Source organism: Garra rufa, chromosome 14 (assembly GCF_049309525.1).
Source record: "Garra rufa chromosome 14, GarRuf1.0, whole genome shotgun sequence".
Classification (NCBI taxonomy): Eukaryota; Metazoa; Chordata; class Actinopteri; order Cypriniformes; family Cyprinidae; genus Garra; species Garra rufa.
Window position 1 is genome coordinate 9,989,456 of NC_133374.1, and position 27,930 is coordinate 10,017,385.

The 27,930-nt window shown below is 40.4% G+C and overlaps 2 protein-coding genes across 2 annotated transcripts; both read right to left on the reverse strand.

The window, feature by feature from the left end:
* Positions 1-2,119: 2,119 nt before the first annotated feature.
* On the reverse strand, positions 2,120-4,515 carry LOC141284483 (chymotrypsin-like protease CTRL-1). The gene is made up of 7 exons (XM_073817447.1): positions 4,461-4,515; positions 3,496-3,596; positions 3,315-3,394; positions 3,125-3,206; positions 2,603-2,787; positions 2,368-2,494; positions 2,120-2,281 (listed from the first exon to the last, which is right to left on the reverse strand). The coding sequence occupies exons 1-7, from the start codon at positions 4,513-4,515 to the stop codon at positions 2,120-2,122; spliced, it is 792 nt and encodes a 263-aa protein (XP_073673548.1).
* A 17,286-nt stretch (positions 4,516-21,801) lies between these two features.
* LOC141284487 (chymotrypsin-like protease CTRL-1) lies at positions 21,802-23,383 on the reverse strand. The gene is made up of 7 exons (XM_073817450.1): positions 23,329-23,383; positions 23,109-23,209; positions 22,938-23,017; positions 22,754-22,835; positions 22,255-22,435; positions 22,045-22,175; positions 21,802-21,963 (listed from the first exon to the last, which is right to left on the reverse strand). Exons 1-7 carry the CDS (start codon positions 23,381-23,383, stop codon positions 21,802-21,804), a joined length of 792 nt encoding a protein of 263 aa, XP_073673551.1.
* Positions 23,384-27,930: the final 4,547 nt, after the last annotated feature.

The following is a 27,930-nucleotide window of genomic DNA, read 5'->3' on the forward strand; positions in this document are numbered from 1 at the left end:
ATTCACCAAACTGTTGATTTGGTCACTCCTAATGTTCCTGCTATCTCTCTGATGCATTTCTTTTGTTTTTGAAGCCTAACAATTGTCTGTTTTACTTGCATGCAGAGCTCCTTTGACTGCATGATGGGTTCAGAGCAACAGCTTCCAAATACAAATGGCACACTTAGAATCAACTCCAAACCTTTTACCTGGTTAATTGATGTCGAAAAAATGAAGGAATAGCCCACAACTGTCCATGAAACAGCTTTTGAGTCAACTGTCCAATTACTTATGGTCCCTTGAAAAAGGGGGGAGGTACATATTAAAGAGCTGTAATTCCTTAACCTTTACCAATTTGATGAGACTGCCCTAAAAATTAAAGCTCAGAGTGTGCACTTTAAGCCCATATTTATTGTATAACTGTAACTTGAATATGTCTTTGGTCAACAGCTAAAATAATAAAAATTGTGTCAGTGTCCAAATATATATGGACCTGACTGCATGTCCTTCATTGATGCAGTGCCTGATGTTCCCAGTCATGCTGGCAGGACTTATTCTGCTTTTAATTGTGCTTGGCCCCTTAATTGCTGTTTACAGCTATATTTAATAATTGGTATGCTCTTGATTATTGTTAAAATGCTAAACATTGTTTGAATCTGCAACAAGTGCATTTGTGTGTCTAATAATTGAAAACCAGTTTGAGCAAGTCTCCACAAGCTAGTTTTGTATTTCATGTACAAAATGTAGACTATATAGGAAAGGAGGTAACATGAGGCCAAGTATGGTGACCCATACTAGGAATATGTGCTCTGCATTTAACCCATCCAAGTGCACACACACACACACAGTAGTGAACACACACCCGGAGCAGTGGGCAGCCATTGCTGTGGCGCTCGGTGCCTTGCTCAAGGGACTCACCCTCGTGGTATTGAGGGTGGAGAGAGTGCTGTACATTCACTCCCCCCACCTACAATCCCTGCCAGACCTGAGACTCGAACCTGCAACCTTTGGGTTACAAGTCCAACTCTCTAACCATTAGGCCACGGCTGCCCCGTGCAGTCATTCCAGATCATCCATTTTAAAATAAAAAGCAGCTAAAAGTGGTTTTAATTTTCGTCATCAGTGCAGTTCTGGTATAATTTAAAAACCTAAACTATTTTTTGATGTCCAATGGCCACCTGGACAGGTGAACAGTCAGTGTTCTTGAACTCACTTGTTTTTCTGGTCGGTAGCTGGTTATTCTCTCACACTGGGCAAGAATGCAGCTTTAAAGATCTGCTTCTGTGAACTTCCTTCATGCATCTTGTGCAATCCAGTTGAGACATGTGTCTTTAAACATTGAGGAGAAGGATATCATTTTGTTCGGTATGAGGTTCCATCTGCTCCAATCAGCTCATGGTTGAGTAATGTTTAAATCTATATGCTGGAGACTATTTGCATTTTCATTGTCCAGAGCTGAAGTCTTACATGAAAAGAGGATGAATTCTCCATTCTTTGACCTTAAGAAGGTGTTTGTGGCTTCTGTCTATTTCCTTGAAGCATCATACTTTCACTTCTGTCAGTATATGTTACAAAATTGTGTTTGATGGAAAACATTTTTGTTTGTTGTTGCAATTGTCTGTTGTGACGTTTAATTCAAGTCATTGATGCTGAACAGGAAGAGAGTTGAAACTAAAAAGTGAAACTAAACGTTCTAATATCAGTTTGTAACAGCATAAACAGCTTAGATAAAACAAGTAAAGTAGTTATTTTAGGACTGTAAACTGTTTTTTTTTTTAGGTTTAGGTCTAGTATCTTTGACCTTAATGTCTTGGTATTTGGTGGTATGAGAAGATCATGTTCATGTAAATATATTTCATTTTGCTGCTTTACTATGTTGATAATGGCAACTTATCGAATTACTTTTTTAATATTTCAGATCATTAATTTCACACTTTAGTACACCTGATGTTTTTGTATTATCTTTTATTAAAATATACATACAGCAACAGAAAACAGTAACATGAAGTAACGGACAAATCACAGGAACCACAGACTGACTCAAACTAAAAAAAAAGACACAAACAAAGATCACCTGTATTGCATACTAATAATTAAAATGTGATTTTGCTTCTACAGGGTAAATATTCATACAGCTGCTCTAGTTGTAAATGATAGTCCTGTCGATCCAGGAGCGCAGTGGGGACATGCGGGCGTAGACTACTGGATAACGGGTGTCGCAAGTGCTGGTTCCCCAAGACACAGCCCCCACCAGAGTCCAGACCCCTAAACGCTCACACACCAGAGGACCACCAGAATCACCCTGTGGAAAAGGAAAACACACGTTTGAGATTGAACAGCAGCAGCACTGATACACTAATGTGTTTGTCTTGATCTGTCTTCACGTACCATGCAAGATGATGATCCAGATCCTCCAGCACAGATCATGGCATCAGTGATTCTACTCTGACCCCAGATCTGCCTGCACACAGCAGGATTTATGATGGGGATGCCTGTTTGCTGCAGGATCATAGGACTCCCTAAAAAAATAACAACAGACCTCAGACTCATGTTCAGAATCATGTGAAAAACAACAAGTAATATCCAAGTAATTCTTGCAGCTCATCTTTGTATTACAGCTGACTTACTCGTGGTGGCAGTTTGGCCCCAGCCAGTGGTGAAGCAGCGGGTTCCAGGCAGGATGTTGATGGATGATGGAGCCAGACATATAGGAGAGATACGGGGAGTAAATGTGACTGGAGACGACAGTTTCAGCAGAGCAATGTCATTGCTTTTGGTTGTGGTGCTGTAAAGTGGATGGGCGATAACCTGCACATACACAAATGATGCATGAATGGTTACTAGTGACAGTTAATCATGAAATATCATCTAAGATAAAAGCATTCTTCATTCCTGTTGTCATTTTAACACTTTCATTCATTTTATCATGATACACTTTGCACAGAGTTTATAGTATATTTTCTTTCCTAAGCTAAATTTTCAGTGCATGAATAAAATAAAAGTTTATTTTAACAACTTTTAGAAGTACACATATAGACGACCTCAACGATTCAATTCTGATATTCAGTATTTGTGATGTTTATTAAAAACTGTCAGTTGGTTTTTGATTTTGTTATTTATCTCTGAAATCATTAAAGATTATTACCTTGGAAACTAGTTTGATCTGGATGGGTTCAGCATTGGAGCTACGATCATGTTCTCCAAGAATGACACGGTGAGAGCCAACCCTAAAAAGAGAGATTGAGATAAAATGATTAGATAAAGAGCAATAGAAAGCTGACAGAGCCATCTATTAATCACTATCGTATGTGATATTTGTCAGATTGAAGACTTACGCGAAACGGCAGTGGGCAGCAGTGAGAACCCAGTTCTGGTTGATCAGGGATCCTCCGCAGAAGTGGAAACCAGTGGTATCCTGTAAGGTAAAACATTTCATTGAGAACATAATATTTTTCTCCTAGAACAAAGCAGTCAAATGTGTGATCAAAAACAGTACAGACAGACGATTGATATTACCTGAAGAGAGACCTGCCAGGGCCAAGAGCCAGAGATGGCATTCTGGCCGTTCACAATCCTGCTGCCGATCGTCTGTGGTCTAATTGCAGGCACTCCACAACCTGTTATTACAGAATGTAACACATTGTTCATGAGACAAGAATGAGAAAGGAAGCACAAAAATTTACAGATAATTTACTCACCCGCTTGTCATACAGGATGTTCATGTCTTTCTTTCTTCAGTCCTAAAGAAATAGTTTTTTGAGGAAAACATTTGAGAATTTCTCTCAATAAAGTGGGCTTCTATGGTGCACCTGAGTTCGAACTTCCAAAATGCAGTTTAAATGCAGCTTCAAAGGGCTTTAAAAGATCCCAGCCGAGGAAGAATGGTCGATGGACAATTGACAATTTATATACTTTTTAACCTCAAATGCTCATCTTGTCTAGCTCTTCGTCAACTCACTTTGTTTTGTGAAATATGTTTGATCTTCTTTGCAAGTTCACTTCGTAAACACTTGTTCGGTGCTTCTGCAGCGATGTAGGGCGATTTTAAAGTTGGAGGAGATGAGATTGGAGTTTTTCGACATACCCTAACTGTCATGAACCGGAATACACTGAGTTGATGCAGAGCTAGATAAGACAAGCTTTTGAGGTTAAAAGGTGTATAAATTGTCTCTTTTTTTTTTTAAACAGCCAATCATTTTGCTAGATAAGACACTTCTTCCTCGGTTGGGATTGTTTCGAGCCCTTTGAAGCTGTTTTAAACTGCATTTTGGAAGTTCAAACTCGTGGGCACCATAGAAGTCCATATGGAAAAGAATCCTGAAATGTTTTCCTCAAAAAACAATTTCTTTACGACTGAAGAAGGCTGGATGGCAAGGGGGTGAGTAAATTATCTGTAAATTTTTGTTATGGAAATAAACTTCTCCTTTGAGAAAGGTACTGCGTTTTCATAAATCTTGCAAACATTTAAAGGAGACACTTACCCAGAGCAGAGGCCACCAGGGCAAGGCAGGTGATGGAGAAGATGGTGAAGGTCATGATGTAGATGAGTGTGTGATGTATCTCACTGATGTATCTATAGGTGCTCTTTCTTGCCTTTTATATCATTTACAGCAGGCGATAAGTCTGGGATGTGATCGAGTGCCATCCCCTTTAGCTCCAATGAGCTCATGGATAAGGAATGTTTAGATCATTTATCGCTGGAGTTGATCAGAATCTTTATTGTTAAGAAGTGATGTCTTATGTGCAAGGAGGATAATTTCCCCGTCTTTGACCTTGAAGAATGTATTTATGACTTCTATTTCCTTAAGAAATGTCATGATGTCATGCAATGTTTTAGATGGAATGCTGTTTTCTATTTTCTATTTTTTCTGTTGAATCTGTTCCAATTAGTGATGCTCAACAGGAAGAGATTGAAATTGTCAGTTATGAGAACTGCTCCGATGTGGAACTAAAAGTTTTAATATCAGTTTATTCTGTAACATCACAAGCAGTTTAGATAAAACAAGCAAATTAGTTATTTTAGGACATCTTATCATAGCCACTGTAAAGAACTGGCATGAAGTCAACCATTTTCTCATTTTCTAAAATATTTATTTAGCTATATTTTACCTCATCTGCACTTTTCAGCAACACAACATGCACTTTTAGCATTATTTTCTGGAAAGCACTAGTACATCAAACTGTATTAAGCTATACAATTTTTGTTATTTAGTTTTGTACTACTACAAACTGTATTGATTTGCGTGTAATTTATTTATTTTTAACAGAATTAATTTTGGAAAGTTACTTTAACAGTTGCAGTTAAAAGTAATGCAGCTGAATTAAACACTACCTGTTTTGACCTTATTTTAATTTAATGTGGTTTAACATTTTTACGTGTACAGTATTGGGGTACATTTGTACACAATACAGGAAAGTTTAGGGTTTCTCAAGAACAACAAAATAGAAGAAGTGAAGTACTTAATCAGAAGGGGAAAACCACTTCTTGCTTATATCTGTCAGTCAAACTTCTGAATGTGATTTTTCTTTTAGAGGAAACCTTTCAAAACATTTTAATTGTATATTTACTACACCTTTAACCGGCAAGATAATGTGGCTCATCTAGCTTTAAACCATGTGGTTTGGTCAGATCCTAATCTAGTTTGGTTTCTCGCCGAGGTGACTAAACACAGTAACCAGAAATGTCTTAACTGGATTCTTATGTAATTGGGTACTAGATGTTTAATGAATGCTATAGTGTAGTCTGTCCTGAGGAGCATCCTTCAGATACAGTGTTAGCAGTCTGGCTTTAGTTAATTAAAAGTGAAAAATGAATTTAAAAAAAAAAACGGGACACTTATGGAATATCAGTCTTTGTCATTTTTTAATAGAAGTCGTTGAATGGTTTGTCTGTGATGGATTGTAAGTGTAAAAACACTTGCAGTAAGTTTCTTTGGCTGAGTTTATTAATGTCATCCTTTAACATTTACATAACAAAGGGTTACCTCATATAAAGGCATGGTTTATTTGGTAATAAAAAGCAATTATGGATGAATTTATATTCCTAATGCCTATTAATTTAATTTTATTAATAATTGTTAAATTGTTAAACTTTGTGTCAGCGACCAGTGTGTTTGTGTGTCTGAGCTCAACCATTTTAAAATAAATAGAAGCTAAATTGGGTTTCTTTGGTCTCTAATAAGCAACTGGAGTCTCTGTTCTTGAACTCACTAGTTTATTTGGTATGTAGCTTGTTAGCGTGTCACACTGACATTAACTAGCATTAATGAAGCTTAAAGGAACACTCCACTTTTTTTGGAAATAGGCTCATTCTCCAACTCCCCCCGAATTAATAAATTGAGTTTTACCGTTTTGAAATCCATTCAGCCGTTCTCCTGTTCTGGCGATATCACTTTTAGCATAGCTTAGCATAGATCATTGAATCCTATTAGACCAGTAGCATCACGTTCAAAAATGACCAACGAGTTTTGATATTTGTCCTATTTAAAACTTGACTCTTCTGTAGTTATATCGTGCACTAAGACCAGTTGGAATGCAAAGCTGCGAGTTTCTAGGCTGATAAGATTAGGAACTACACTTCCATTCCGGCGTAATAGTCAAGGAAGTTTGCTGCCGTAATAAGGCTGAAGCAGGAGCAGTAATATCACGCAGCACATGTGCAAATGCTAAACTAGCTGGGAACTCATTTCTGATATTACTCCGCCTGCTTCGGCCATATTACGGCAGCAAACTTCCTTGACTATTACGCCGGAATGGGAGTGTAGTTCCTAATCTTATCAGCCTAGAAGCTCGCAGCTTTGCATTTCCACTGGTATTACTACACGATATAACTACAGAAGAGTCAAGTTTTAATACAACAACTATGGAAACTCGTTGGACATTTTTGAACGCGATGCTACTGGTCTAATAGGATTCAATGATCTATGCTAAGCTATGCTAAAAGTGATATCGCCAGAACAGGAGAACGGCTGAATGGATTTCAAAACGGTAAAACTCAACTTATTAACTCAGGGGGAGTTGGAGAATGAGCCTATTTCCAAAAAAAAGTGGAGTGTTCCTTTAACGATCTGCTTCTGTTAAGAAACCTCATACGTCTTATGCGATCCAGCTGAGGCACGTTTGTTCGAACCTTTAGCTATGAGCAGGAGGATGTAGTTTTATGGGTAAGAGGATGAACATTTTTTATATGAACCTCGAAGAAGAGACATAATTAACAACACTGCAGATTATCATTGTTTTCATTACCAGTGAAAATGCTCAAATTTAAAAAAACAGTCGTGCCTTCTATTTGTTAACTGACTGATCATAAAGTTTTGTCTATTCATTCTGTAGTCTTTTGTACATCAAAATGGAAAGAAACCGTTTGGACAGTTTACATACAAGGTAAAAAATAATAATAAGAACGTAATATCACTAATTAAGTTTACATGGACACCAGTAATCTAATTATTTACCTTTTTCTGAATACGTCAATGTTATGATTAGTGTGTTTACATGAGTTGCTTTTAGAATATTCCTTTCATGTTCCCGTTTTACATGTTACATCGATCGATTTACGACACACGTCATCCTACGTTCCCTCCAGAATTTCAATTAGGCTATCAGCATACAGTTCATCTTCATTATGGTTTATAGAGTTTTGGGTGTTTCATTTTTAATTTTACAAAAGCTTTAAGTGCAGTTAATAATTTTTATGTTAATTGCATCATCGTTTCCCACTTGGACCAAATCAGGTACTTTTGTTTTTGCTCCATCACTTGTAGTTGCACATTATCACATGCACTACACTGTAGATAGACAGGTATGAGGATGAACATTTTTAAGGTAAACATTCTTCTGCTAAGAACTGAACTTCAGTGGAGACATAATTAACACTGCAGCTTATCATTGTTTTGCACAATAGTGAAAACATCCAAATTTACATATCCAGTGTGCCTTCTGTTTGTTTACTGCCTGATGAAGTTTTGTCATTTCTCTAGCCAGGGATGTGTTTATGTTATGGGGGTCCCTAAGCAAACAAACAAACAAAAAAACAAAAGGGATGGTGGGTGCTGGTGATGTCCCCCTCGGGAGAAATCGTGATCCTTCATTCTCGGTTGTGGGAAAAATCGTGGGCTGGGGGGTAGGGGGTGAATGCTACTGGCTCTAGCTTCTATTCATTCTGTAGTCTTCTGTACATCAAAATAGAAAGAAAGAAATAAACTGTTTGGACAGTTTAACTGTTTAACTGAGGGACTGTACATGTTGTAGCAATTTGCTTGACCCATTGTGGTTTGTTGTGTTGTTTATGATGGAGAGGGTCATTATGTTTAACTTGCGGAATGGATTTTTTGTGCTTGAGCGACATACTTTTGCATATTGATTTAACTTCTCCACACTCTCTGGATTTTCCTTTAGCAGGACAAACACTGATGTGGACATTTTCCTCCATAATTTCTACATTGAGTGACAGACATCCATCTGCTGGTGGTTGTGAATTCACTGCTGCTTATGATTGATGAAATGCATTTACAGCAGCCACTGCATTTTGGTGTATTGTTGGAAATTACTTTTCATGTGCTTAAAATTTACTTTTTTATTTTTAAATTGATATCAAGGTCTTGTAAAAAAAAAAAAAAAAAAAAACTTCTAAAGGATTCCAGTAAAATTGTTCTAATTAGAATCATAATTTGGAACCATTCAAATAAGATTCTTATAGGGCTTGAAGTTTTTTTTTTTTTTTTTTTTTTACTGAGATCCACTGGCATCCTATTAAAATTATTGTCTCAAAGAAAATGAATAGGATTAGAACTAAAAAATTTTCCCCTAACCTTATTAAATATGTATCATCTTTCATTTCAAATCTTACATTTTATTAATAATTTTAGTTAATGAAATAAGACACTATAGGGTGAAATGAAAATGAAGTCCGCATCAACAAAAGTGATCTTTCCAATGCAGAAGAAACGGAAACAGCTGAATTGAGTGGCATTTAGATGCATTTACACAGACAGTTTAATGAAGCTGAAATGTTGCATAAATAAAATAAAATTGCATAAATAATATTATGTGTTTGTTTAAAAATATATGTTCCCTTCCGGGAACTCGAGCCGCGTCATGGAACGCTATGGGGGAACGCCATTGGCGGGCCGCACTCTGAACTGTGTATAACAACCAATGAAATGACGGGAGTGACGTCACAGGCGCGGTGACGTCATCGACCGGGAAGTATAAAGCGCGTGCGTTTGAAGCCGGCGGCAGCTTTTGTCATTCAGCGAGAGCGCGCTGTGTCTGTCCCGGTCATACTGCTGTTTTTTCGTGCCAGTTTGCACGGCTTTTATTTGAGTAGTATGACCGCTAAAATGCAACCAAGGGGAAAGAAAGTTAAGAAACTTAGGCGGTACAAGCAGCCACATAGATAGTGTGTTCCTCCCTGCCAATGCTTCATTGTTGGTGGGGATACACACAGTCTATGTGCGGTCTGCTTGAGTGTAGAGCACGCACAGTCAGCCCTCAAAAAGGCTGGCTGTCCACAGTGTGAGCGTAAAAATCTCCACTGCGGGTGCTCCACGGAAGGCTCTCTTCGAGGAGGGAGCCTTCGCCAGCGTTTCTCGCGAGACGGGTGTTTAAAAATACCCTATCTCCTCTCCTATCTGGTGGATCGGTAAACCTTTTTTCTGGATAAGGAAGCCCGCAATGCGGTTACTTCCCTCCAGGAAAGGTTTTCAACGCTTTCCATATCTTCCTCCGAGGAGGTTGATGTGAAGTACGTTGCCAAAAGTATTCAACCGCCCCCCCTGATCGCCTCAGTATGATGAGCTGGTGGTTGTGCTGACTATGCATTGGCTAAATAAGCAAATATGAGCCGCAGAAAAGCAAACGCTCTGCTTCCTGCGGACTAAGTCAGCACTTCCAAACGGAGCTTTCTGTCCTTCCCGATCTACATTGAGTTTTTTAGATCTAGAAAGTAAAGATGACGCCGCGGGTTGAACAGACGCTATCAGCTATCTGTCCCCCGGTTTGGCATCATTCTTGAAGGCTCCGTCTTTGCTCTCCAAGCCGCCTAAAGAAAACTTCAGGCTTGATCAGCAAAGATACACGTGCTGGGGTTTTTGACGGGAAATAAAACCCCAGCCGTGTACCAGCTCCTCACATAGAGGCTTATAATAGGAGCGTTGCAGCCCGTTCCCTCCGGTGACACCTAGAGGGCGGGATTAGCAACACCCCTGACCGGGGGCTTCAAAGACCGAGCCCGGTCCGAGGGTCGTGCTTCGGTCTAAGAGGTCCTCGGCTAAACGGCCCTGATTTTATGGAAAATAATTAAATAAAAATATAGGGCCGATGAGGGCAGCCCCTCTCGGGGAGGTCTGCGGTGCACCATAGAAAAACTCGATGACCACACCTTCCCGGCCCTCTGGAGATCTGGAACAATCTCCCGCGAACAGAGTTCGCAACCCCCGCGGGGGTCTTAAGAGCAACTAATTCAGGTGTATCCTGCCAGCTCGCTGTTACAGGTCACCGAATCAGTTCCTCAGATAAATCCAGAAGCCAGCCGCGAGGGGCTGGTTCCCTTAATAGAATTTCTGGCAGCGTGGAAACTACTGCCAAATATTTCTATGTGGGTCCTGCGCACTGTAGAGAAAGGTTATTGCAAAAAATTTCAATTCGGCTCCAGCCGCCACCTTTCAGCGGGGTATTTCACAGCTCTGGTGAACCCCGAGCAGGGTCTGGTAATCGAACAGGAGGTAGAACTCTCCTGAGGGAGGAGGCCATCGAGGTGGTCCCGCCTCGGTGTAGAGAGTCTGGGTTCTACAGCCAGTACCTCATTGTTCCCAGGATGGAGGGCTTCGGCCCATTTTCGATTTCACGTCTCCATCCTTCCACAACACAGGAAGTTTCTCAGGTTCGCTTTTAGGGGCAAAGCTCACCAATACAGAGTACTTCCTTTCGGCCTAGCTCTCTCACCCCGAACTTTCACGAAGTGTGTGGATGCTGCTCTGGCTCCTCCGTGACTCCAGGGCATTCGCATACTCGACTGGTCGATTCTGGCCAGCTCAGAACAGTTAACGGTCCAACATCGAGGTGTTGTTCTTGCTCTCATGAAAGAATTGGGGTTGAGGCTCAACACCAACAAGAGTGGGTTTTCTTCACTACAAAAAAAACCCACTTATCTAGGTGTAATCTGGGATTCGACCACGATGCAGGCACGAATGTCACCTGCTCGGATTGAGTCGATCCTTACTGCAGTAAATGCGGTCAAGCTAGGCCCGCCACTCACTGTCAACAGTTCCAAGTACTGTTAGGTCTTATGGCAGCCGCTTCCAACGAGATACCTTTGGACTGCTGCTTATGAGACCACTTCAGTGGTGGCTCAAACCAGGGGGTTCTCCCTGAGGGGAAACCCATTTCACAAGATCAAGGTCACACGGCGCTGCCTACGTGCCTTGGCCATGTGGAAGAAACCCTGGTTTCTCTCTCAGGGTCCGGTTCCGGGAGCTCCTCGTCGCCGCGCCAAGCTAGCGACGGACGCATCCCTCACCGGTTGGGGAGGCGGTCATGAGTGGCCGCTCAACCCAGGCCTGTGGAGCAATCCTAGCTGTGTTCCACGCCCTGAAGTGTTTCCTTTCAGACCCAAAACCGTCACGTGCTGCAGTCAGCACTACGGGGATTTATTATATAAATCATCAAGGAGGTATCCGCTCACGCCCCTTATATAAGCTGACGTACCGGATCCTCCTATGGTCTTAAGGAAAGACTTCTCTCCCTGAGAGCAGTCCAGTATCTCTGGACGTGGGAGCAGACGTCCTGTCAAGGCAGGGGCTGAGGCCCGGGGAATGGATGCTTCACCCAGAGGTGGTGAAGCAGATCTGGAGAATATTTGGCCAGGCACAGGTGGACCTGTTTGCGACTCGACAGACATCGCACTGTCCCCTCTGGTACTCTCTAGTTCCTCCAGCTCCACTGGGGCTGGACGCCATGGCACAGACGTGGCCGAGGCTGCGTCTGTACGCCTTTCCCCGATCGCTCTGCTCCCGGGAGTTCTGGAACGGGTCCGTCGGTTTCAAGTGCGGCTGCTACTAGTAGCCCCGTGCTGGCCGGCACGAGTATGGTTCTCGGACCTGGTATCTCTCCTCCACGGCTCTCCATGGGAGATTCCCGTCAGGAGGGACCTCCTGTCTCAGTCTGGGGGCGCAATATGCCACCCCCACCCAGAGAAATGGAGGTTATGGGTGTGGCCCCTGAGGGGGCACAACTCATAGGAGCGGGTCTCTCAACCGAGGTCGTTGAGACCCTTCTCCAATCCAGAGCTCCCTCTACAAGGAAACTGTATGGCCTTAAGTGGAACTTATTCACGAGATGATGCCGCGAGCGCCACCTAGACCCAGTCATCTGCCAGGTTGGTACAGTTCTGGAGTTCCTACAGTCTCGCCTTTCCGCAGGGCTAGCTCACTCCACCCTGAAGGTTACGTGACGGCTATAAGCGCCTACCACGCCCCTCTAGGTGGCCTCTCAGTGGGCAAGAGCCCCCTGGTCACACGTTTCCTCCACGGTCGGGAGATCGAGGCTTCATCAGGAAGTAATGAAGCATGGAGACTATGGGACCTCTGGCGACTCGATAGATATCGCAAGGTTCTCTCTGGTTCTCCTTAGTGCCTCCAGGTCCGCCCGGACTGGACGCCATAGTACAGACGTGGCCGAGGCTGCATCTGTACGCATTCTCCCGATCACTGTGCACCCTGGAGTTCTGGAAAGAGCATGCCGGCATCGTCACGGCTAGTCCAACCATGGTCTTGGACCTTCCCTCTCAAGCTGGGGGCGCGGCGGCCTGCTACCCCCACATGGAGAGGTGGAAAGGTATGAGTATGGCCCCTGGGGGGGCGCAACTCATAGACTCGGGTCTCTCAACCGAGGTTGTTGAGACCCTGCTCCTATCCAGAGCTCCCTCTACGAGGAAACCCTAAGTGGAACCTGTTTGCTTCATGGTGTCACGAACACCATCTAGACCAAGTTACTGCCTGTTGGTACAGTACTGAGTCCTCGCAAACCCACAAAACCAGCTCACTCCATCCTGAGGGTGTTCGTGGCGGCTTATTGGCCTACCACGACCCTCGTGGTGGCTCGTCGGTATGGTTTCCTCGGTGGTGCACTCAGGTTGAGACCCCGAGGGGTCTCAATCCTCTATTACCTCCATTCTTGGAGTGCGACCAATGGGAAGTATATCTGTCCAGTATGCGCACTGGGCACATACGGCCACAAAGAAAGCATGTGGCACGATCAGAGCTATCAGTAGATGGATCACGGATGCCATTCCTACTACCTCCAAGTCCTCTGGTTTCCCAGCTCCATGGGGAGCCAAGACTTACTCTTCCCGAGGCTGCCTGCCTCTAAGAGCTCTGACAGCAGGTGTCCCCATCCAGGACATCTGCAATGCTGCGGGTTGGTCCTCGCCCCTGACATTGTCAGGTACTATGAACCCGACCTCAGAGCCGCTCCAGGCTCCGCTGTTCTCTCGGCTTAGCGAGACTAGGTCTAGAGAGTCAGCCACCTCCCTAGCCAGGAGGAGACTTCTCAAGGCGCATTCTTTCTGCGGAAAGAAGAGAAGTCGTTATTCGCCACGACGCTCCTAGGAGTGTCCCTGCATCCTCGTGAGCCCGAGGGCCGAGGATCAGACTGCCCTACTTTGTTCTCGTGTGCCCAAGGGCCGAGAACCATACAGCCCTCTTGTCCGCGGAATGCTAGACAATGGCTTATTCCCCCTCGTGTTCTGGCGCAAGAAGCTACCAGACCGAGTGTACTTCGGTCCCTCTGGTTTCTGGCCTTTCCCAGACCAAGGACTAAGACTCCTCGTGTGCCTGAGGGCCAAGGAGTGCCTCCTGCACTGGCTGGGCAACCAGGCAGAGGCCCACTACTATCCTCGTGCGCCTGAGGGCCGAGGATCTTACAGCCCTCTTGTCCGCGGAATGCTAGACAATGGCCTAATTCTCCTCGTGTTCTGGCGCAGGATGCTACCAGACCGAGTTATAACAGTGTCTTAGCAGGTAAGTATTCTAGACGCTGTCTCCTTCATGGTCTGGCAGAAAACCAGACGAAGGACTAAACTCCTCGCATGCCCGAGGGCCGAGGAGTACCTCTCGCACTGGCTGGCGAACCAGGCAGAGGTCTACTTGTTCTCGTGTGCCTAAGGGCCGAGAACCATATAGCCCTCTTGTCCGCGGAATGCTAGACAATGGCTTACTTGTCCTCGTGTTCTGACGCAGGATGCTATCAGACCGAGTGTAATGCGGTCCCTCTGGTTCCGGAAACTACCTGACCAAGGACTAAGACTCCTCGTCTGCCTTAGAATAAGGCCGAGGAGTGCCTCACGCGCTGGTTGGCTACCACGCAGAGGCCCCTACTGTCTTCCCCGTGTGCCCGAGGGCCGGGGATTGCAGTGCCCTCTTGTCCGCGGAATGCTAGACAATGGCCTATTCCCTCGCGTCCTGGCGGAGCTCCAGGCCGAGCCTTGGATCCCTCTTGTTCTGGCTGAACCCCCAGACAAAGGATCACCCTCTCCTCGTGTGCCTGCGGGCCGAGGAGCCTCTTGAGGTCGAGTTCACTGTCCTCGTGGGTCTACGGACCGAGGACTACCTAACACCATCTGTCCGCGGGATGCTAGACAGTGGTCATTCGGTCCCTCTTGCTCTGGCTAACTCCCAGACAAAGGACTAAGACTCTGCGTGTGCCTGAGGGCCGCGGAGTACCTCTCGTTCTGGCTGGCGACCAGACAGAGGAAGACCTCCATTCCTCGTGTGCCTGCGGGCCGAGGAGCACTCTTGGGGTCGAGTGCACTGTCCTCGTGGGTCTGCGGACCGAGGACTACCTAACACCATCTGTCCGCCGAGTGCTAGACAGTGGTCATTGCAGTCCCTCTTGCTCTGGCTACGCCCAGACAAAGGACCTAGACTCCTCGTGTGAGCCGAGGAGCACCTCTCGCTCTGGCCGGAGACCAGACAGAGGTAGAACCCCATTCCCCGGGTGCCCGGGGAGCACTCTTGAGGTCGAGTGCGTTGTCCTCTTGGACCGAGGACTACCGTATACCATCTGTCCGCCGAGTGCTAGACAGTGGTCATTCGGTCCCTCTTGTTCTGGCTAAACCCCAGACAAAGGCCTTAGACTACCTTTCCTCGTGTGCCCGAGGGCCGAGGACTACAGGGCCTCCTTGTCCGCGTAATGCTAGACAAAGGCTCTTTTTACCCTGGTTGCACAGACACTGCGCAGGGTTTGGAAATCATGGGAGCATTGGTAGTCTCGTTCCCCATAGCGTTCCATGACGCGGCTCGAGTTCCCGGAAGGGAACGTCTCGGGTTACTAATGTAACCTTAGTTCCCTGAGGGAACGAGACGCCGCGTCTCGGACCATAATTCCCGCACCCTGCGGCGCTCACTTCATTCCTAAAAGAGCTGCCGCCGGCTTCAAACGCATGCGCTTTATACTTCCCGGTCGATACTTTATACTACCGCGCCTGTGACGTCACTCCCGTCATTTCATTGGTTGTTATACACAGTTCAGAGTGCGGCCCGCCAATGGCGTTCCCCCATAGCGTTCCATGACGCGGCGTCTCGTTCCCTCAGGGAACTAAGGTTACATTAGTAACCCGAGACGTTTTTTAATATACCAATATATAGGCTATCCACAGCAAGGCAGGTGATGGAGAAGATGGTGAAGGTCATGACGTAGATAAGTGTGTGATGTATCTGTAGGTGTTGTCTCTTGCTTTTATATCATTTACAGCAGCTGATCAATCTGAGACATGATGGAGGTCTATCCCATCAGCTCACATTGAGCTCATTGATGAGGTATGTTTAGATCTGTTATTGCTGGAGACTATATGCATCTTTATTGTCCAGAGCTGGTGTCTTATGTGTAGGTGATAGGATGTAAGAGAATGAATGTTTCATTATCTGACCTTATGAAGGGGTTTTAAGGTTTTTATTTTTTTCTTGCGAAGCATCATGATTTCAGCTTGTTCATTGTATGTTATGAATTGTTTTGGATTAGTTGATGTTTTAAAATTTCATTCATTATATCATGGAAAGTGCTTCCTCAAGTGTTTCCGCTATACTTGCAGTAAAAGAGCTGCTTTCCCAATAGTCTGTGACGTTAACTAATCCCATATTCAACTTTGGCAAGCCGTTCAAGAAAGGGAAGAGGAAGTGATTAAAATTGTGGGATCATGTCACGCTATCATTATATCAGTTATGAGAGCTGGGCTAAAGTAAAACGTAAACTAATATCAGTTTATTTAACATCGCTTAAGATGATAAAATGAAGGACAATAAACTGGTCAAACTAGGAGGGGGGGAAGGGGATTTTGTTTTCCCTTCATAAAAAACCCTTCATTTAAAAACTGCATGTTGTGTTTACTTGTGTAATTTTTGATTAATGTTTAAATTTGTTTGATGATCTGAAACATTAAAGTGTGACAAACATGCAAAAAGAAAAAAAAAGAAACAGGACTTTTTTTATTTTCCAGGTTGTAATGTGACAAAAGGTAAAGGTTTTCACATGGACATGATGACTTTATTTAGGCACTGTAAGTTGTAGGTTGTCCAGTCTACTAAGTTCCTATGTGTCTCTTGCCTATCTGTTCTGTTATTTAACCTTGTGTGGATTTATTAAAGACTATTTGCATTAATCTTCATCTAATTCATCTTACTCACAATTTCTGTCAACATGGGGACAGGAGAGCTTTTAATCAGTAATGCGTTACCACCAACACTGTTCATCATCAGTGTCCCATGGATTTCTGTTGTTATTTTCTAGAAAGCACTGTAGTAAACAATTGTTTTACTATTTATTTTGTTTACTAATACATAAACACATTGTTTTTCTTCATTTTGCTTATTGTAATTTTTTTTTTAGGATCAGAATTACTTTTTGACAGTTTTTTTTTTTTTTTTTTTTTTTTTTTTACATTCTGTATAAACACATACTAGTAGGTGAAATAAACGCCAACTATTTAGACTTTATTTTGATTTACTGTGGTTATATAAAGCATTGGGATATGTTTGTAGACAATACCAGAAAGTCTTTTAGGGTTTCTCAAGAACAGCAAAATGAAGTGTACTTTACATTATGTGAAGTACTTTACATAATCAATAGGTGAAAACGCCTTTTCCTCATTTCTTTCAATCAAACTTCTGAATGCTATTCTTTTTTTAAAAGGAAGCTGCTTTCAAAACATTTTTGTTTATCACATCTCTCTCTGTTCTGCGAACAATCAAAAACCAGCAAGATAATCCAGTTAATCTAGTTCTTAACTGGTTTAGTCAGATTGTGATATTGTTTGATTTCTTGCCAAGGTGACTAAACACAGTAAACAGAACTTTTTAAACTTGATTTTTATGTAATTGTGTAGTAGATGTTTCATGAATGCTAGTGTAGTGTAGCATCCTTAAAATACAGTGTTAGCAGTCTGAATTTACAGCACTAAATAAGCAATGCTTCACATTGGGGCTTTAGTTTAAGTGACAGGTTAATTAAAGGCTTATGTAAAGTCAGTCTTTGTCATTTTCTAATGGAGCAAGTCATTCTACTGTAAGTGATGGTAGTTTGTAAAGGTTACATACAATTAAAACACATGCAATAAGTTTTGTAAAAGCATAAGCAGATTATAAAACTGTCAAAGTAGTTCTGATAGTGCAGTAAAATGAAGCGAGTGAATGAATTAAACACTGTTTAGACTTTATTTTGATTTAATGTGTTTTTATTTGTATCTGTACAAAATGAAGCATTTTTTCAGGGTTTCTCAAGAGTAACAACATAGAAGAAGTGAAGTACTTTACATAATCAATAGGTGAAAACCCCTTCTTCCTCATTCCTGTCAAGCAAACTTCTAAATGGGATTCTTCTTTTAGAGGAAACTGCTTTCAAAACATTTCATTTCATAATCTGGCTCATCTAGTTGTAAACTATGTGGTTTTGGTCAGCTTTAGAATTTGATTTCTTGTTAAAGGAATAGTTCACCCTAAAATGAACATTTGTTGTTTATCTGCTTACCTCCAGGGCATCCAAGATGTAGGTGACTTTGTTTCTTCAACAGAACACAAACGAAGATTTTTAACGAAAACCAGTGCAGTCTGTCAGCCAGATAATGTGAGTGGATGGGCACGAGACCATTAAAAGTTAAAAACATGCACAGACAAATCCAAATTACACCCTGCGACTCGTGATGATACATCGACGTCCTAAGACACGAAAAGATTGGTTTTGCGAGAAACTGAACAATATTAATATCATTTTTTACCTTTGATACACAGCCACGTCCATCTGTCATGAGCACGAGTTTAGCATCCGGCTCGTGACATACGCGCTCTGGCGTGGTAATCCAACAATTTGGATTTGTCTGTGCATGTTTTTGTTTACTTTTAAAGGTCTGGTGCCAATCTACTTCCATTATTTGGCTGACAGACTGCACCGGTTTTCGTTAAAAATCTCCGTTTGTGTTCTTCTGAAGAAACAAAGTCACCTACATCTTGGATGCCCTGGAGGTAAGCAGATAAACATCAAATTTTCATTTTTGGGTGAACTATCCCTTTAAAGTGACTAAACACAGTAACCAAAACTATTTTAATGTAATTCTGTAGTAGATGTAAAATGAATGCTAGTGTAGTTTGTCCTGAGGGGAATTCCTCAGGTACAGTTTTAGCAGTCTGAATGTACAGCACTAAATAAACAAACAATAATGTTTTGCACTAAGGCTTTAGTTTAAGTGACAGGTTAATGAAAGACTAATGAAGTATCAGGGTTCATATTCTACTGAAGCAAGTCAAATATTCCAAGTGCTGCTCATTTGTAAAAGTTATATACAAGTACAAATGCACATGCTGTGAGTTTCTTTTGCTGCTGGTGAGTCAGACATTTGTGAAGAGACCACAGTGACAAAACTTTGATAACCAAAGACAGAGAGACAAAAAAAAGAGCAGCACACTCACTGTCAGAGTAAATAAAGAAGATACAATTATGTGATCAGGGTTGTTTTAGATTTAGGTCTGAAGTGTGTAATGATCTTCATGTCTTTGTGTTTGGTGGTATGAGAAGATCATTTTATTAATGCCTTAATAATTGACCCGAATGAAAGGTTAAAAACTGATTTGTATTTAATTATTGGATAGAATTTTAAATGACAAATGTGTTTGTTATATGTACAATATTATTAAAAGTATTAAAAGTAATGGGTTCAGTTTTTGTTCAAAATGCGGGCAAAGCCAATGTTCCTCAGAAAACAACACAACAAAAAATATAGATACTTTACATAACCGTTGAGAAACCTGTGAAAACCCCTTTTCCATTGTTTCATTCAATCACACTTCGGAGCAAATTAGAGGAAATCTTTCCGAAGCTCTTCATCAATTGAATCAAGTGCTTTGCAAAATGATTGACTATTTCGAAGCGCTCGGAGCACCATAGTGCTGGTAAAAATATTGTAAATGCAACTGCAAAATTTTCAAAAAAAAAAAGAAAAGAAAAAAATAATTAATTAAATCTTTTTGTAATCTGTTAAAAAGCTTTTTTTAAATCTGACCATCAACCAAGTCATTCATGTACAGTAGACCAACAAACAATCGTATAAAACTTGAACTCATGGGCCTGGTTTCACAGACAGGGCTTAGACTAAGCCAGGATTAGCCCATAGTTCAATTAGGACATTTAAGTAATATTTATAAACATGCTTAGAAAAAAACTTGGTAACACTTTCTATGAAGCCCGTATTTATAATACATTATAAGGGTATTCTTAAGGCATTATAATGAATGCATAATTCATTATAAAAAAAGCTTATAATATGTTATATCATCTCATGAGTATTCATAAGAACAGTTTTAATGTATTATAATTTGTACTTTTTTGTGGTTATAGCTTTTAAGAGAATGATTACCTCCTCATAGTTATAACATATTATAAGTCTCATATCTTGCCATGTTTCTCATGTCACTTTACTTAAAGCATACAAAGACCACTTATAAGTAATTATAATAATATTTCCGAAAGAACCCTAAGATCAGGTATCAGTTTAGATAAATGTGTAATATGAACAGTTGATGATTTTGATGGTACCCTTCAGACAGCTTTTGATAAGTAACTTTGCAACTGCATGTCAGCTAGCAGTAATTATTATTATGCTGAATATATGCTAACACTAAATTTCGATGTTTCCCCAAAAGACAAATTATTATGTTATATTATAAGTAACTTTGCAAGTACATGAACATTCTACCTAGCCCAACTATAACCTAAGCCTACTAATACTCTAGGGAGTGTTAGTTGGCATGTAGTTAGAAAGTTTAAGCTTATAGTCAATAGACTTAGGGGACCATCAAAATAAAACGTAATATAATGTAAAAAATAAATGTAATATGATATAGTCCATTATAAATGAAGAAGATTTAATATGCCGTTCATTGTGTGTTATAAATGATCATAATTTTAAAAGTTATAACCTCAAATACTCAAGTATTATAATGTATTATAATTGTTGTTATGATTATTCATGAGATGGTATAACATATTATAAGGTTTCTTATAATGCATTATGCATTTATTATAATGCCTTAGAAATACCGTTATAATGTGTTATAAATAGGGGCTTCATAGAAAGTGTTACCAAAAACTTTGCTGGTGAGCATCTTGAGACAAAACAAAGGCACTGATATAATAATAAAATAATTACCACTATACGATCAAAATTCATTGTAATGTTAGACTGAAACAATTTTCTGTAATTTCAAAGTATGAAATTGTGTATACATATATTGAACTATTATATTGAGGATATCTTTACATTGAATTTGTGTCTAAGGTTGTATGTAATGTCTGATACTTGTGTTGAAAGAAAATATGTGAAACAAGACACATTTTATTTGGAAAGTTTTATTGATAAATGTGTGAGAACGGCTTTGGACTTGAGCGAGACAGACCACAGAGCCAAGAGTGTGTGTTTGCGCGGTGTTAATAACTGTCCTGTCTTTAATAAACTGCAGACGTGGTCCACCGAAGCCAGTGGTGTCGTGGAGTTCTTTGTGGTGCGAGACGAAATACGCTACAGAAGTGCAGCTAAATCTGTTAGATCAGATTTTTTAACACAAAATACAAACATGATGTGTATGCCTTTAATTGTAATGATTGTCTGAATAAGTGAACGTCAGTGTTTGTCATAGTCTAATAGAACCATTTCAACAGTTTCTGTTGATTTTGCATGTAGGTGTTTTTTTTTCATCTGATACAAACCTGTCACACAGGTTTCAGCACCATGGATAGAGGATCAAACTGATTGGTCTATCATCTTGGCATGATCATGTGATCAGAAAGATGTTTTGTGGCTGACGTTATCAGTTCCTATCTGTGTTTTTGCCGGTATGTTGTGCGGTAAAAGAACATGTGCATTTTATTACAGTTAACAAAAATATTGTGCGCACATACTGTATGAGAACACCTGATAATTCTGATTTGTTTCTACGTTTGTAGAACCGGTGTCAGTTGTTACTGTGAAAGGTTTTTGCAAATTTAACAGGAAACATTTTATATTTCATTATGTTGTGGGTTATGGTAACTCGTGTTTTAAATCATAAATAATTACACTCTTCATTATAATTATAGCATTTTTATTGTATTCATGTTATTTAATTAATACATTTTTATTCTTTAGCTAAAACTTGGAAAACCAATGAACCAAGTGAAACTCAAAGACTCAAAACTTGAACTTGAACTGGAAAAAACAACAACAACATCAATCATTTGTAGTACATATTAATGATTAAAATGTGTTTTGTCTCCTTAGGAGGGTAAATACTCTAAATTCATGCTCTAATTGGAAGCGATAGTCCTGTCGATCCAGGAGCGCAGTTGGGAGATGCGGGCGTAGACTACTGGATAACGGGTGTCGCAATTGCTGGTTCCCAAAGACAAAGAGCCCACCAGAGTCCAGACCCCTGAACGCTCACACACCAGAGGAGCACCAGAATCACCCTGTGGAAAACACACATTTGAAATTGAAACAGTATCAACACTGATACGGTAATGTGTTTGTCTTGATTACTTTTAATGTACCATGCAAGATGATGATCCAGATCCTCCAGCACAGATCATGGCATCAGTGATTCTACTCTGACCCCAGATCTGCCTGCACACAGAAGGACTCATGATGGGGATGCCTGTTTGCTGCAGGACCACAGGTCTCGCTAAAAGAGAGAGAGAGAAAAAAGTATGAGACAGGCTGTTCTGAGTCATGTGAGCAAATAACTAAGCAAGATGACTTACATGTTGTGCCAGTTTTGCCCCAGCCAGTGGTAAAGCAGCGGGTTCCGGGTGGGATGTTGATGGTTGATGGAGCCAGACATACAGGAGAGATACGGGGAGTAAATGTGACTGGAGAAGCAAGTTTCAATAACGCAATGTCATTGTTGATAGTCGTGCTGTTGTAGAGCGGATGGGTGATGACCTGCACATACAGAAACAGTAGATGAACAATAACTAGTGAAAGCAGTCTTTATAAAAGATAATCTAAGATACAAGCATTCTTCATTTCTGTTGTCATTTTAACCCTTTCATGCATGTTTTTTTATACACTTTGCACTGAGATTGTAGTATGATATTTTTTTTTCTATGTTTTCGATGTTGGCAACTTTCAAAAGTACATATATACTGCAAAACTCATAATAATAGTAAAGTTTTGTTGTTGTAGAAAATCACTTTTATCAGTTGTTAAACAAAATACCACATAATCAGCATTTGTGTTGTCATAAAAAAATATTGTTACCTTAGAAACTAGTTTGATCTGGATGGGTTCAACATTGGAGCCACGATCATGCTCTCCAAGAATGACACGGTGAGAGCCAACCCTAAAAAGATAGATAAAGACAAAACTTTGTGTAAAAAGAAAATATCAACAGCATCTCTTAACCACTACTGTATGTGATGCTTGTCAGGTTGAAGACTCTTACTGGACACGGCAGTGGGCGGCAGTGAGAACCCAGTTCTGGTTGATCAGAGATCCTCCACAGAAGTGGAAACCAGTAGGTAGCTGTTTCAAAGGTAAAGGCATTAAAATATGACATTTACTCTTAAAATGAAATGTGGTTGAAAAACAGTACAGACAGTTAATTGACAGTTACCTGGAGAGAGACCTGCCAGGGCCAAGAGCCAGAGATGGCATTCTGTCCGTTCACAATCCTGCTGCCGATCGTCTGTGGTTTAATCGCAGGCACTCCACAACCTGTTCTTACAGAACGTAACACATTGTTCATGAGACAAGAAGTTTTTAAGACAGGGTTTGTATTTTCTAAATATATTTACCTATTATTATTCTTGCAAATGTCTAAAGGAGACACTTACCCAGAGCAGAGGCCACCAGAGCAAGGCAGGTGATGGAGAAGATGGTGACGGTCATGATGTAGATGAGTGTGTGATGTATCTCACTGATGTATCTGTAGGTGCTCTCTCTTGCTTTTTTAACATTTACAGCAGCTGATCAATCTGAGATGTAATAGAGATCCATCCCATCAGATTCAATGAGCTCATATCTGAGGAATGTTCTGTTATCTGTTATCACTGGAGACAATCTGCATCTTCAGTAACTTGCATTAAAAGAGTATGGACCTTCTTCATCTGTTAACCCTCAACCAGTGTTTTTGTGGCTTCTGTCTTATTTCCTTGAAAAGCATAATCTTTTCACTTCTGGCATTGTATGTTATGAAATGTTTTTGATGGAAAACATTTTTGTTGTTGCTATAGTCTGTTGTGAAATTTAATTCTTTCAAATCAGTGATGCTGAACAGGAAGAGAGTGAAATTGTGTAATCTTGTCACGCTGTGATTATATCAGTTATGAGAGCTGTGCTGAATAGTCAAACTAGTTTTTTCTAGGACTTATAAAAACTTACACTGTAGATCTTATCAAAGCCACAGAAAAGAGTTTCCTGTTTTCTCTCAACATAATTATTTATATTTTACTTTAACTGCGCTCACCATCAGTGTTGGGGAAAGTTACTTTTAAAAGTAATGCACTGCAATATTGAGTTACTCCCTAAAAAAGTAACCAATTACGTTACTTTTTATGTAAAGTAATGTGTTACGTTACTTTTACATTACTTTTTAAATCTGGGCAGGGCTTGCTTGTTTGTTTTTAATATAAAAAGTTCTATTGTTTGCAAATGTAAAAGCTTTTTTTACACCAAAAGCCTCAGGCTTAGAGAAATGTAAATTCACGTCTGTAAAGTAGACCACAGAAAAAAAATATCAACTCTTCAGCAATAAAAAAGGAAAACAAATGTTAGATTATCACAATTTCTCTCAACATGAGGACAGGAGAGCTTTTGATCAATAAATGGGGGAAAAGTAACTGGCGTTACTTATTTGAAAAACTCAGATTTTTTCATCAATTAAAAAGTAATTTGTTACTTTACTAGTGACTTGGAAAAAGTTATATTATTACGTAACTTGCATTACTTGTAATGCGTTACCCCCAACACTGCTCATCATCAGTGTCCCATGGATTTCTGTTGTTATTTTCCAGAAAGCACTGTAGTAAACTTTTTACTATTTTTTTTTTACTAATACAAAATTAAAAGAACATATTGTTTATTCATTTGCTTATTGTAATAATAGATTTTAGAATCAGAATTAATGCTAGAAAGTTACTTTTTGACAGTTTTTATATGCATGAGTAAATGCTTAGAAGTAGGTGAAAGAAAATTTTCATTTACTGTGGTTTAACATTTATTTAGTTGTTCAATATAAGGCATTGGGATATGTTTGTACACAATACGGGAAAGTCTTTTTTAGGGTTTCTCAAAAAAAAGATGAAGTGAAGTACTTTACATAATCAATTGGTGAAAACGTTTTTTCCTCATTTCTTTTAATCAAGCTTCTTAATGTGATTCTTTCTTTAAAAGGAAACTGCTTTCAAAACATTTTTGTTTACCACATCTCTCTCTGTTCTGCGAACAATTAAAAACCAGCAAAATAATCCAAAAAAGATAATCCAGCTCATCTACAGTCATGGCCAAAAGTTTAGTGAATTACATAAATATTGGAAATTGGAAAAGTTGCTGCTATAATAGCAATTTGCATATACTCCAGAATGTCATGAAGAGTGATCAGATGAATTGCATAGTACTTCTTTGCCATGAAAATTAACTTAATCCCGAAAAAAACTTTCCACTGCATTTCATTGCTGTCATTAAAGGACCTGCTGAGATCATTTCAGTAATCGTCTTGTTAACTCAGGTGAGAATGTTGACGAGCACAAGGCTGGAGATCATTATGTCAGGCTGATTGGGTTAGAATGGCAGACTTACATGTTAAAAGGAGGGTGATGCTTGAAATCATTGTTCTTCCAGTGTTAACCATGGTGACCTGCAAAGAAACGCATGCAGCCATCATTGCGTCGCATAAAAATGGCTTCACAGGCAAGGATATTGTGGCTACTAAGATTGCACCTAAATCAACAATTTATAGGATCTTCAAGGAAAGAGGTTCAATTCTTATTAAGAAGGCTTCAGGGCGTCCAAGAAAGTCCAGTAAGCGTCTCCTAAAGAGGATTCAGCTGCGGGATCGGAGTGCCACCAGTGCAGAGCTTGCTCAGGAATGGCAGCAGGCAGGTGTGAGCGCATTTGCACACACAGTGAGGCCAAGACTTTTGGAAGATGGCCTGGTGTCAAGAAGGGCAGCAAAGAAGCCACTTCTATCCAAAAAAAAAAACATCAGGAGCAGATTGATCTTCCGCAAAAAGTATGGCGAATGGACTGCTGAGGACTGGGGCAAAGTCATATTTTCCGATGAAGCCTCTTTCCGATTGTTTGGGGCATTTGGAAAAAGGCTTGTCTGGAGAAGAAAAGGTGAGCGCTACCATCAGTCCTGTGTCATGCCAACAGTAAAGCATCCTGAGACCATTCATGTGTGGGGTTGCTTCTCATCCAAGGGAGTGGGCTCACTCACAATTTTGCCCAAAAACACAGCCATAAATATAGAATGGTACCAAAACACCCTCCAACAGCAACTTCTTCCAACAATCCAACAACAGTTTGGTGAAGAACAATGCATTTTCCAGCACGATGGAGCACCGTGCCATAAGGCAAAAGTGATAACTAAGTGGCTCGGGGACCAAAACGTTGAAACTTTGGGTCCATGGCCTGGAAACTCCCCAGATCTTAATCCCATTGAGAACTTGTGGTCAATCCTCAAGAGGCGGGTGGACAAACAAAAACCCACTAATTCTGACAAACTCCAAGAAGTGATTATGAAAGAAAGGATTGCTATCAGTCAGGATTTGGCCCAGCAGTTGATTGAGAGCATGCCCAGTCGAATTGCAGAGGTCCTGAAAACGAAGGGCCAACACTGCAAATACTGACTCTTTGCATAAATGTCATGTAATTGTAGATAAAAGCCTTTGAAACGTATGAAGTGCTTGTAATTATATTTCAGTACATCACAGAAACAACTGAAACAAAGATCTAAAAGCAGCTTAGCAGCAAACTTTGTGAAAACTAATATTTGTGTCATTCTCAAAACTTTTGGCCACGAGTGTAGTTCTAAACCAGTTGAGTCAGATTCTGATTGTTTGATTTCTCGCCAAGGTGACTAAACACAGTAAACAGAACTTTTTATAACTTTTTTTTTTTTTATTAGTGTTAGCAGTCTGAATTTACAGCACTAAATAAGCAATACTTCACACTGTGGCTTTAGTTTAAGTGACAGGTTAATTAAAGGCTTATGGAAAGTCAGTCTTTATCATTTTCTAATGGAGCAAGTCATTCTGCTGTAAGTGATGGTAGTTTGTAAAGGTTAAGTACGAAAACACATGCAATAAGTTTTGTAAAAGCATAAGCAGATTACTGTATAAAACTGTCAAAGTAGTTCTGATAGTACAGTAAACTGAAGTGAGTGAATGAATTAAACACTAGCTGTTTAGACTTTATTTTGATTTAATGTGTTTTTACACTTGTATCTAATAAAGCATTTTTCAGGGTTTCTCAAGAATAACAACATAGATGAAGTGAAGTACTTTACATGATCAATAGGTGGAAAACCCCTTTTTCCTCATTTCTGTGAAGCAAACTTCTAAATGGGATTCTTCTTTTAGAGGAAACTGCTTTCAAATCATTTCTATATTTACCACATCTCTGTCAGTTCTGCGAACCGTAAAAACAGCAAGATAATCTGGCTCATCTAGTTGTAAACTATGTGGTTTTGGTCAGCTTCAGAATTTGATTTCTTGTTAAGGTGACTAAACACAGTGACCAAAACTATTTTAATGTAATTCTGTAGTAGATGTAAAATGAATGCTAGTGTAGTTTGTCCTGAGGGGAATTCTTCAGATACAGTTTTAGCAGTTTGAATGTACAGCAATAAATAAACAAACAATGATGTTTTGCACTATGGTTTTAGTTTAAGTGACAGGTTAATGAAAGACTAATGAAGTATCAGGGTTCATATTCTACTGAAGCAAGTCAAATATTCCAAGTGCTGCTCATCTGTAAAAGTTATATACAAGAACAAATGCACATGCTGTGAGTTTCTTTTGCTGCTGGTGAGTCAGACATTTGTGAAGAGACCACAGTGACAAAACTTTGATAACCAAAGACAGTGATGTCTTGTATGCCACATGGCTTAATTTATTTTCCTAATACTTTTTTTTATTTAATAAGAGGCCAAGCACAGAAGGTGTGATGGCACCTATTATATCCTACAAGGCACACAAGGAAATGTATTTTTTACTTCCTTTTACTCATTGTTGCAGTTGGTTATTATTTTAACTTGACTGTATCATCAACTAGGTTGTGTGTCTGATTTGAACCTTACAGTAATAAGCAGTTCAGTAGATTGTTGTCTTACTCTGGCCAAGAATGTTACTTTACTAGTTTTGCTTCTGTTACCTGAAAATAGACAAGGACAACACTGTGGCTTTTTGAAAATCATTGTTTTAGTCTCCAGTAGA

Bases quoted from the DNA above. Each gene is read 5' to 3' on its own strand.
- LOC141284483 (XM_073817447.1), bottom strand. From the start codon at position 4,515: ATGACCTTCACCATCTTCTCCATCACCTGCCTTGCCCTGGTGGCCTCT. The intron at 3,395-3,495 runs GTAATATCAATC...TTTACCTTACAG, and splicing joins CCTGGCAGGTCTCTCTTCAG to GATACCACTGGTTTCCACTT. The intron at 2,282-2,367 runs GTACGTGAAGAC...CCTTTTCCACAG, and splicing joins CTGGATCATCATCTTGCATG to GGTGATTCTGGTGGTCCTCT.
- LOC141284487 (XM_073817450.1), bottom strand. From the start codon at position 23,383: ATGACCGTCACCATCTTCTCCATCACCTGCCTTGCTCTGGTGGCCTCT. The intron at 23,210-23,328 runs GTAAGTGTCTCC...CTGTAAGAACAG, and splicing joins TCTGGTGGCCTCTGCTCTGG to GTTGTGGAGTGCCTGCGATT. The intron at 22,176-22,254 runs GTAAGTCATCTT...TCTCTCTTTTAG, and splicing joins GGGCAAAACTGGCACAACAT to CGAGACCTGTGGTCCTGCAG.